At 47.9% G+C, this 11,975-nt stretch overlaps 1 protein-coding gene across 1 annotated transcript in view; it reads right to left on the bottom strand.

The window, feature by feature from the left end:
- The window catches only part of ATP4A (ATPase H+/K+ transporting subunit alpha), a 28,282-nt gene extending 16,640 nt beyond the window's left edge, over nt 1-11,642 (bottom strand). The window contains exons 1-8 of the mRNA XM_083454878.1: nt 11,378-11,642; nt 7,946-8,077; nt 7,114-7,173; nt 4,900-5,103; nt 4,431-4,544; nt 2,534-2,668; nt 997-1,114; nt 105-373 (exon numbers count right to left, since the gene is read on the bottom strand). Coding sequence (XP_083311004.1) covers nt 105-373; nt 997-1,114; nt 2,534-2,668; nt 4,431-4,544; nt 4,900-5,103; nt 7,114-7,173; nt 7,946-8,077; nt 11,378-11,389 — 1,044 coding nt within the window. The 5' untranslated portion in view covers nt 11,390-11,642. The remainder of the gene's footprint in view (nt 1-104; nt 374-996; nt 1,115-2,533; nt 2,669-4,430; nt 4,545-4,899; nt 5,104-7,113; nt 7,174-7,945; nt 8,078-11,377) is intronic.
- Nucleotides 11,643-11,975: the final 333 nt, after the last annotated feature.

The raw sequence follows: 11,975 nt of genomic DNA on the forward strand, positions 1-11,975 counted from the left end.
CCACTGGAGCTGAATGTTGGAAGATTCGGGACAGACAAAAGAAACATATTGAGGGCCACAGATTCCCCATCCCTGCCCTAAAACCGAGGGAGAGCGATACTTACAGTGACAGTTGCCAGAAGGCCCTCGGGGACGTATGCCACCACAATGGCCATGAAGAAGACCATGGCCTTAAGAAAGGGGTATCCAATCACCATGGCGACCACAAAGAAGGTGGCCCCAAAGAAGATGGCCAGACCAGCAATGATGTCGACAAAGTGCTCTATCTCGATGGCGATGGGCGTCTTCTCATTCTCCACGCCCGAGGCCAGGCTGGCAATGCGCCCAATGATGGTACGGTCCCCAGTGTTAATGATGATACCCGTGGCTGTGCCTGTGAGGACACAGGGAGATAAACAGAGCTGGTACGGGTTCATAAATGTGACCCCCCTCCAAACTTCTTTAGGTAGGGGCGTGTCCAGATGGCCAGGGCCCCCAGGGTGCATTCTTCACAATGGGAAACCATTCGTAAAGACGCTGTGTGGATTTGGGCCAGGCCCTGCCAGCTTTGTAGATCACGGGAAGCAGCAATGGTTGAGTAGCTTTTAATGGTCCTCCTGTTGCCTCACCCAGGATGAAGGCCCTCAAGAAAAGTGGTCAAGGACTGCATACTGGCAGTGGGCAGGGCCAAATCCCAAAGCAGGACCATAATATAGATATATGCACTCCATACACACACACACACACACACACACACACACTTCTCTCTCTCTCTCTCTCTCTCTCTCACACACACACACAGACACACACTTCTCTCTCTCTCTCTCTCTCTCTCTCTCACACACACACACACAGACACACACTTCTCTCTCTCTCTCTCTCTCTCTCTCTCTCTCTCTCACACACACACACACACAATTCTCTCTCTCTCTCTCTCTCTCACGCACACACACACACACACACACACAAATACACAAACACTGTCCACCCATTCACACACACTTGACACCTTCCTACCTTCTAAGCACATGGTAGAGAAGAAGGCAATGTTTCTGGTTTCCAGGGGACTCTCGTGGGTGCACTCGGGGGCTCTTGTCTGAGGCTCTGATTCCCCAGTCAGAGATGAATTATCCACCTGAAAGGGAGAGAGAGAAGCGTGATTCTTGCATGTGGCTATTTGCCATGGACTGCCTCTCCCCACATGAACTGACATGGTCCTCACCGAGATAATCATCTGAGGCCCTTCTTTGTGTGCCCTCTCCATGGGACACAAGAAGAAGCCTTTTCAGTGGTGGCCCCCCTCCTTGTGGAAAGCTCTCCCCATGGAGGCATACCTGACACCATATTTATGTACTTTTATGTTACAGGGAAATATTTTTCTCTTTATCTGGGCTTTGGTCCTTAATTTGAAGGGTGGCACGGTGGCCTCTATTAGAGGGGCATATCTGCATAACTGTGTTTTTAGCTTTCTCCCTTGATTTTATAAATTTAATTTGTTTTGCGCCACTCTGTGAGAAAAGGGACTAACGGATATTGATATTAATATCAAAAGCCCTTGCCTACCCCTCGCTTTCCTCCCTGAAATTTACTCTCCTCCTCCAAGCTGGCATTCCAGAAAGGTGGGTTTTATCCAATGTTTGTTAGCCTCAGACCCTTGGAAATTAAAGGACACCATCACCTTAGGCCCATCAATTTCAGTGGGTGTATTCTGAGCAGAATTGAGTTGGATACAAACTCTGCTTGTAACAAACAGGTGAGTCTGGACACCTGGATAGGTGAAAATCCGTTGGCAGGGAGGGATTTGTTTAGGTAAAAGCGGCTGGTGGGGGAAGGGGGAAGCCCTCTGCTTCTCTGCTGCAACTGCGTAGAAGTGGCTATCAGGATTCACATGCTCCAAGTGACCAGGCAATGCGTCAGCTCCCTTCCCAGTCCCCTTCTTGTCCAGCACTTTCTTCTCACAGTGGCCAGCCAGATGCTTCTGGGAAGTACCCAAGCAAGGTTGTAGCCTTCTTGCATTGTCTTTCTCCAACAACAGGCATACTGCCTCAGGTAGTGGAAGTGGTACATACAGTGGCGTAGCGTGGGTTGTCAGCACCCGGGGTAATTTGTGCCTCCCCCGCTGCACTGTCCCTCCCCCAGATAGTCCCTCGCTCTCTCTCCGCACTGCACCGCACGCCTGGCACCCTCCCCTCCACAGTGGGCGGCGACCCGGCGGCTCGGATCGGATTTGCACAGCCAGCACTGCAGTGAGAGAGAGTGAGTGAGCCGGGTAGGGGCAGAGAGCTGCGAGTGCGAGCGCACCCCCCCCCAGATGTTGCGCCCGGTGCGGCCGGCCCCCCCTGCACCCCCCACACTACGCCACTGGGTACATAGCCATCATACGTTGTAGCCATTGGTAGCCTTGTCTTCCGTGAATTTATCTATTTGTCCCCAGTCAAAAACAAATCAGACTTTATGGTTTGCTTCATCCAGGAGAGGGCAGCAGAGGCACAAGCTTGTGAGAAGGTAGCATTTGCTTAGAATTTTCCCCATTCCCCAAAAAGATCTTGTGTACCTTGCAGCCTTGCGAGGTGATAATCCTGATGTCTGCTGGGACTCGGTCTCCCCCTTTGATCTCCACCAGGTCACCCACCACCAGCTGATTGGCGTTGATCTGGAACTTGTCGCCATCTCGAATCACCGTGGCTTGCTGTGGTCGGGAGGAGCAAGAGTCTGACATTAAAACAGTGGTACCTCGGGTTACAGACGCTTCAGGTTACAGACTCCGCTAACCCAGAAATAGTACCTTGGGTTAAGAACTTTACTTCAGGATGAGAACAGAATTCGTGTGGCGGCGGCACAGCGGCAGCGGGAGGCCCCATTAGCTAAAGTGGTACCTCAGGTTAAGAACAGTTTCAGGTTAAGAATGGACCTCCAGAACAAATTAAGTTCTTAACTCGGGGTATCACTGTAAATCAAACCACACCCAGATAAATCAAACCACACCTCCAGATGGGACTATTGTAGTGCGGGACACAGGTGGTGCTGTGGTCCAAACTACTGTGCCTCTTGGGCTTGCTGATCAGAAGGTTGGCAGTTCGAATTCCTGTGACGGGGTGAGCTCTCATTGCTCTGTCCCAACCTAGCAACTCGAAAGTCCAGCAGTGCAAGCAGATAAATAGGTACTGCTGTAGTGGGAAGGTTAACGGCGTTTCTGTGCGCTCTGGTTTCCGTCACGGTGTTTCGTTGCGCCAGAAGCAGTTTGGTCATGCTGGCCACATGACCCGGATAGCTGTCTGTGGACAAACACCAGCTCCCGCAGCCTGAAAGTGAGATGAGCGCCACAACCCCAGAGTCGCCTTTAACTGGAGTTAACCGTCCAGAGGTCCTTTACCTTTACCTGTGAGCCTGCTGCCATGATCATGCAGCACCTCTGCTGAAATAGCAGCACTGGCTGGTAATTTGCTGCCTAGTCATGGCTGTCTACACCAGGGGTCAGCAAGGTTTATCTTGCCTGGGCCGGATCGGCCCCCCGGAAATCCCTTCGTGGGCTGGATTCCCCCCCGCGTGCCTGTGATTTTCGTGCGCAAATGTGATTTTTGACACCTGAGTCTGCGCAGACACGATTTTCAGCACCACAGAAGTGAGTCCCCATGCTGCACTGTGTCAGTTTAGCACAGCGCACGAGCGGGCAGCTTGGTTCGGGGGTGGCTCATGGAGCGGTCAAACGACCTCCACAGGCCGCTTCTGGCCCATGGGCCTTAGGTTGCTGACCTCTGGTCTACACATTACTGTTTATTCTGGTTCCAGTGTTCTCCCACTGCTGGTGTTTGAAGCTGAATACTCATGACATTAGTCACAGTCCATAAGTGTCTTGTAGCTATCTTGCAGTTTACCCATCAGATTCTTTTGCCTCATCCCTTTAACTGAAGATGCTTGGGATCAGACATGATTATGATTATTATTTAATATACTACCCTTCATCATAAGATCTCAGGGCGGTTCGCAGAATAAAATACAGGATAAAAACAAGTTTAAGGTTCCTGCTTGGTGCAATGAATTCTTCCTTCCATATGCTAACAGAAACTCTTCCCCAGAAGATAAAGAGAAGCCAGGGGAACTCTGAATCCCCTCAATTAATTGATCTTAACAAAATAAGTTACTGACCACAGAAGAAAGCACTCAAAGCATGAAGTCTGCTGCTGAGCTTTGATTTCTTTCCTTCAACTATTTGGGTGCAGCAGGAGTAGAAAAGATCAAATGCTCCCTCTTACATTCCTTTAGTCTCCTATGGCTATTTTTCATTAAAAGAAAGAAAGAAAGAAAGAACTTGGAATTGCCAGTTTCACTTCTACAAATTACAGGAGCCTGATCTGTGGTTGTGTGTGCACACCTGCGTGTAAACCTGGCCTGATGCTTCGCTGCCTTCAGCCACATTTGCAACAGCAGTCACCCAGGAACTTTCCCCTTACCTGCGGCACTAGATTCTTGAAGCTCGCAATGATGTTGGTGCTTTTGAATTCCTGGTAGTAGCCAAAGCAGCCGGTCACGACCACGACAGCAATGAGAGCAATAGCCAAGTATAGCTATATGGGGAAGAAAGCAAAAAAGAGCCTATGATCTTCCTGTAGTATTTTGTCACTCCAGCAGCTGCTACGCCTTCAGTTTCCACTTTAAAATTCTGCATTTGTTGGAGCATCACTGCTGGGTGACCTGAACTTCACAACCTTTCGCTCACCAGTTTTATTTCTCACCACTGTGTCCTCCTCATAGCATCTTTTAAGTCAGGGATGCAGAGTGGTATGGACAACAGGGCCCTCATAGGACTACAGCTCCCATCAGCCCCAGCCAGGATGGCCAAAGCTCAGGGATGATGGGAGTTGTAGTCCAGTCACACCTGGAGGGACTACAGCTTCTCCCAGCCCTGCTTTCGGCACTTACGTTGTCTGCACTGGTGAGGTCACCTTGCCCGAGCTGGATGCCAAAGGCAATGAGGCAGATGGCTGCTGCCACCCACATGAGGCACTGCAGCCCCCCGGCCAGCTGGCGGGCAAACTTCACATACTCAGGAGTGCCCTTGGGGGGCTTCAGCTCATTGGGGCCATCACGAAGAAGGATCTCTCCTGCCACAGTGCTGCTCAGGCCCTGGAAGTAGAGAGAAGGGGAGGCAGGACCATTAGAAATACTTCCCCCCAGGACTGGAGTTGGGGAATAGACAATTCTGAGTCCCTAGCTTGTCCTCTGCTTTGACAGTCCCAAATATTTGGGTCCAAGAAGGCTACCTCCCTGAAGTGTAGGTGGGTTCCCATGAGGCAAGACAGAGTGATAAAAGGAAGAACTTTTATTGAACTACATCACTGGGAAACAGAGTCAAAACAGCTGCTTATACAGTGGTACCTTGGGTTACATACGCTTCAGGTTACATTCGCTTCAGGTTACAGACTCTGCTAACCCAGAAATAGTACCTTGGGTTAAGAACTTTGCTTCAGGATGAGAACAGAAATCGTGCTCTGGTGGCCCCATTAGCTAAAGTGGTGCTTCAGGTTAAGAACAGTTTCAGGTTAAGAACGGACCTCCGGAACGAATTAAGTACATAACCAGAGGTACCACTGTATACATTTCTGTAAGCCTGGGCCACTCCCACTCCCAACTTGATTGGCTGTCTAAACTTCCAGACTGCGAATCACGACTCAGAGTTCAAGGGCCAATGGCAGAGGCCCAAATCCTGAAATGTTCTGTGATTGGACAACATGTATCGAATCAGAACACAGGCGCTCAGATTCCTTAGTCCAGACTCAAGCTCAGGCAAACACAGACCACTGAAAACACAACACTCCCCAAAGCCCATTTGGTGGCTGTGCTATAGCTGGAGGCAGTAATGCTTCTCAATCAACAATTTCTGGAAGCTACAGGAGGGGAGAAGACTCATGTTCTCAGGTTCCTGCTGGAGGGTTTTTCCACAGCTATCTGAGTGGCTGCTGTGAGAACAGGATGCAAGATTACATTGTTCGTTTACTCCCAAGACTATGAAGCGCGTTCCAAAGAGGTCATGAAAGCAAATGTGGGTTGGGGTGGGGGGGAAAGCTTCTTCAACTTTTCTTTTACAAAAATGCATGGCTGGGGAAAAAAATGCACCTTGAAATCAAATCTTGATATGGCAAAAGAACCGATTTCAAGCGGATTGTGTTTCTAAAAGTTCTGACACAGTAGCTCAATATTTGCCAGAAGAGCTGGGGCTTTTAGCTAAAAGAACAAAACAAAAAACCACAACAATTGAATTCTCTTGGAAATAAAGTTAGTTGGACAGTTTAAGTACTCCTTCTTACCTAAGAAGCATGATATAAGGTCCAGAGGTAGCATTATTATCAATTTACGAGGGGGTGGAAGGTTCACAGGCTATAAAGGACTTGCTCACTAATTTATTGACTGCTACACAAATTATGATAGCTAGGAAGTGGAAGGGGCAAGCAGAATATAAAATAGGAGAATGTTATAAAGAGGTGTGGGGATATAGCTATTAATGATCAATAAACATGTGCCATGAAGGCAGTGGCGTAGTGTGGGTGGTGCAGGGGGGGCCGGCCGCACCGGGCGCAACATCGGGGGGGGGGGGGGCGCTCACACTCGCAGCTCTCTGCCCCTACCGGGTTAGGGGGAGCAAATTACTTGCCTTGCCCCGGGTGCTGACAACCCACGCTACGCCACTGCATTAAGGTAAGATGGGGAATACGCAGGAGAAATGATTTCGAGGAAATATGGAAGGTGTTTGTAGAATCTGTACTGTTAAACAGAAAGGGGTCAAACCATCACAAGGGGTATTGAAATTTTGCGATGTTGGAATGGTTGGGGGTGGGGTGCACATTTTTATTCTTATTTATTTATTATTATTACTTTGTGAAAAGAAAAAAGAAAAAAGAAAAAAGAAAAAAGAAAAAAGAAAAAAGAAAAAAGAAAAAGCATAATATGCCACTGACGTTGTGAGGTAATATGTGCTTTGAGTATGAATTTTGACATTTTGGACACATTTTTTAAATCCCTGTAATGTTTTGTTTCAACACTAGATGGCACACAAACATTCAGATCGGGAGAACCCCAGACAAGAATACACCACACTCAGATTGTCGCATATCCCCTCTTTAAACCTGTGGGCATCACCTTGGTGACACTGGTCCGATGCTTGAGCTCCAGGTCTTCTATGGACAACTGGTGATCATCCTAAAAGGGAAAGCAGACCCAAGATGAAAAGAGAGTGGCTTCAGAGGGGGGAGGGAAAGGGATATTGGGTGGCAGGGACTGCCTGCAGCTGCCGCTCCCTCACAACTACCACATAAAAGGTAAAAAAAGAGAGAAAAGGTAAAGGGCCCCTGGATGGTTAAGTCCAGTCAAAGGCGACTATGGGGTTGCGGCGCTCATTTCACTTTCAACCCGAGGGACCTGGCGTCTGTCCACAGACAGCTTTCCGGGTCATGTGGCCAGCATGACTAAACAGCTTCCGGTTCAACAGAACACCATGATGGAAACCAGAGCGCATGTAAACGCCGTTTACCTTCCCTATTTATCTACTTGCACTGGTGTGATTTCGAATTGCTAGGCTGGCAGGAGCTGGGACAGAGCAATGGCAGCTCGCCCCGTCATGGGGATTCGAACCACCGACCTTCCGATCGACAAGCCCAAGAGGCTCAATGGTAAGCCTACAGGGGCCCCTCAGAGCAGAAGGGACCCCACCTTAAAGCAGCCACCATCCCTGCCAAGGTCACCCAATGAGCTTGGTGGCTGAGCAGAGATTTAAACCTGCACCCTTTGCCAAGTCACCAAGTTGCCTTTCCAGATAACAAGTAACACTGGCAGCAATAGATAGGATGGTAAATATGATAAATAAATATTATGGAAGTGTGACTGCAAGCAAGGGCCTTTCCTCAGTTGTCTCTCTGTCTCACGGAATAAGAGTCCCTTTGAGAACGTCCAAATCAGCATTCAGCTGACTTACCACATCCATCTCTTTCTTCATACTCTCCAACTTCTCTTTCTTCTTTTCCCCTTTCTTCTTCTTCTTGATCTTGACATCCATTTCCCCACCAGGATGTTTCTCCATTTCCACCGAGTACATCTCGTACTTGTCCTGAAGCCAAGGGCGAGGGGAAAATAAAGAGAGATTTGTGAACTTGAACTGATGCACCATGGCAATGTAATCAGCTGAAACTTTAGTTTTGGGGAAAGGCACTCTGCACATGCTCAGAAGCACACCCTTTCATTAACCGCAAGGGGAAGGGACTTATGAATAGAGGCATTATCATCTATTAACTGCTGGGAAAGGCACTTCATACATGCTCAGAGGCGCTGTCTTTCATTAATTGCTGGGGAAAGGGTACTTTGCACATGTGCAGAGGCACTGCCTTTCATGAATGGGGGAATGCAGGTGGCACAGGCTGAGAGGCACTATTAATGGGAAGGAAAGGCACTTCACACATGTTCAGAGGCCCTGTCCTTTATCGTATTTCGGAGCTCAAACCCAACAATCTCCCTTGCAGTAGAGACTGAATTCAAATTCGACAAGATAGGAGATTTTCTCAAAGTGAGGGTTCTTGTTAGGGCACCCTTTCTTTGTGCCTGAGAAACTGGGTAGTGGTGGTCACGAGCTTGGCTGGATCTGTGCCTCAGCATAAGAAAAAACAACCACAACTCGAGTGGATTAATCTGCCTGCATTTGTGTAGGAGAACAAAACCAGTAGTTCTAAGCGGGGGGGGGGGGGGGCGTCCTTTCTGTGTGTTGGATGCAGTTTACTCCAGGGATAAGTGGATTTAAGATTGCAACCAAAATTAATTGAACCATGGCAAAACCACAGGTCAGCCCAAATCAGTTTGATTGGTTCAGGATCGAGGATTTTTAAACCCTGCTGATTTCAGTGGGATACTGTACTTGACCCCCCCCCCGCCCATTTAACATGTGGGACATCTCTCTTTCTCTCTCTCCTCTCTCCCTACACATAGCAATTCTCTCAAGGTTTCTCCTCATATTCTTCTCTCTAGTTGGGAGAGGGATTGTTCACTGATATTAATTTTTTGTACTGTATCTTTATTTTTACAGTGGTACCTCGGGTTAAGCACTTAATTCGTTCCGGAGGTCCGTTCTTAACCTGAAACTGTTCTTAACCTGAAGCACCACTTTAGCTAATGGGGCCTCCTGCTGCTGCCGCGCCGCTGGAGCACAATTTCTGTTCTCATCCTGAAGCAAAGTTCTTAACCTGAAGCACTATTTCTGGGTTAGCGGAGTCTGTAACCTGAAGCGTATGTAACCTGAGGTACCACTGTATATCTTTTTAGAGTTATGTGGGAAACGTTCCATTTGGTTGTTTACTTTTTGGTGAGTTTTATTTATTGTTTATGACTACTTTTGTTATGTTTTTTTTTAAAAAAATTATGTACATTTTTTCATGTTGTAAGCCACCTTGAGCATGGTTTTAACTATGGAAAGGTGGCATACAAATAAAAAGATTAATTAATTAATAGTTATGAGGTTTAGAAATTTTTTTAACACCCCTGCCGGAAGCTGAGATTCTGCTCAGATGGTTGGATTCCTATTTCTACCCTGTTCTATGTTCTGCTGTGAGTTCACTGCCTGGATAACCCCCAGGATATGTGAAATGAAGCCAACTTATGAAATCTTACATCTGTGCAAGACTCAACAACTGGCTCAACTTCCTAAACCCAGAACGACGGAAACTGTATTACAAATTGTCATGATTGTTCTCAGCCTTGCTATGTCTGTCGGCTGCCACTTATTCAACTTATGCAACATCTAATCTTGGGTGTTGCATTCACAATTAACAAGAAGGACTAGAACCCCCACTTTGCCTAAAAGCATGCATTGAAAGGTGGCAACATCTCGCCCCGTTGGCTCTAGATGTCGAACATGACAGGGTGATTTATAAGATGCCAAGGGCAGGAAGAAGCAAAGCTGCCAATTTCACCTTCTCATTTCCCACTCTTCTTTTCAGCTCTCCACATTCCCACATCACTTTGCCTGTATGCATTTTAATACAAACTGTAACCTAGTACGGTCAAACCTTGGTTGTCAAATGTAATCCATTCCGGAAGCCCTTTCGGCTTCTGAAATGTTCGAGAACTGAGGCACGGCTTCCGATTGGCTGCAGGAGCTTCCTGTACTCAAGCGGAAGCTGTGTCGGATGTTTGCCTTCTGAAAAGCATTCAAAAACCAGAGCATTCGGGAGCCAAAACATTCCAAAATGGAGGTGTTCGGGATCCGAGGTTTGACTGTAAATGCAATTCTGTACACCACACTTGGCTGGAGAACTGCATCGAAAAATTCAGAGCAGCGAGAATTTCAAAGTAATTGCTGTATTTTTGTTTTCATGGTGTTGAATGTTAGGAGGATTTCCTTTTAAATATGAACTGGGTAGAATTTCTCCCTCATCAAGGGGGACCTTTGGAAACCATCATAGCAGAGTGCAGGTTTAACTCTGGCACTGTTGCTTTTCTGCAGATTTGTGCATGAATCGAGTGGGTAGGGTTCTCCAGAAGACTGTGACACCAAGAAATGCAGAACTGGAGGGACCACATTGGACATTTAGTCCAACCCCTGATCATTGCAGGGATCTTGCAACTGCAGCATCCCTGACTGAGGATGAGCCAGCCAGTCTCTGCTTCAATACTTCCAGTGAAGGAGACCCTGCCATCTTGCAAGGCAGTCTGGTCTACTATCACACAACTCATTCCATTAGGAAGTTTCTCTTAATGTATAGCACAAAGTTGCTCTGTTGCCTTCCCATACATTCAGTCTATTCCTGTCCCTTGAAGTAGCAATAAACAAGTCACTCCCCCCTTTTGCATGGCAGAATTTCAGATATTTGAAGGCAGTTATTCTGTCTCCTCTTCATCTCCTCTTCTCCAAATTAAAAGCAGCCAACTCAACTGTTCTTCATAGAACTTTATTTTCCAGATTCTGCACCATCTTTGCTGGTCCATTTTGCCTGCCCCGTGATATTTATGCAATAATAGTGAATTAGTGGTGGGTTCAGGCTGGGCCATCCACAAACCATTCTGCTTTATTAGCTGTTCTGCAACACCTCTCCAATGTCACTGACACCAGGAGGGCAGTTCTTGCGCTGCAACAGTGCAACAAAAGTGGAACACCGCCCCCCCCCAACAGAACATTTGTGGTATGAAAAATTACCAGACTTCAACTGGAAACTACGGGGCTTCAGAATTTGGAAACCAAGTGGTATATCTGCCCTGAAACATCTGCAGCCACAATTAGTATTGGACGTGCGATCACGTAGAGCGTCCCTGGTCCCACCACAATCACAGATCATCAAGAATTCACAAGAAAAAGGAGGCCAGAGATGGAAACCTAAAACCTCTGTAAAACGGGGGTGTCTAGGTGAAAGCAGAAGTTCCTTACCGCCTTCCCCATTTTGATTCCTTTGGGTCTGTCTTCTCTAAGGCCAACAAGACAGACCCGGGTGGGTCTTGAGTGTCAGGCTGCTGCAGGTGCTCTGTGGCTCAGGGAGGGTAAACGGTGACCCCTCTCGGGTGTCCCCCTTTTATCAATTCCTCTGGGTGCCACCTTGTCCCAGGGAGGAGAGGGGATGCCAAGCCCTCTTGCGTGCTTTTTTGAAGTCACGCACCAGGAGGTGACAGCCTCGGAAGGGAGAAAACAAACACCCTTGAGAGCAGGCTTCACCTTGGACTCCCCTTTCCACCCATGGCAACTCCCTCTGGAGCAAACACATTCAGGCGTCGAAGGCAAAGACCTTGAAGGTGAGGGGGATGAAGGAACAGGCCATATAAAAGGACAGACCTGGTGCCATTAAATACAAGGCTCTGGCGGAAAGCCACAGCTGTGGCTCAGTGGTAGAACATCTACTTTGCAAGCTGAAAGGTCCCAGGTTCAATCCCTGCCATCTCCCTGTGTGGCTGGAAGAGACCTCTTGATTCCCCCCCCCCCCAGTATTAGTGGCCACTGAGCATACTCAGTTCTCACAAGGCTGTTTCTGGGT

The sequence above is a fragment of the Podarcis tiliguerta genome (genome assembly GCF_965153285.1).
Source record: "Podarcis tiliguerta genome assembly, chromosome: 8".
Classification (NCBI taxonomy): Eukaryota; Metazoa; Chordata; class Lepidosauria; order Squamata; family Lacertidae; genus Podarcis; species Podarcis tiliguerta.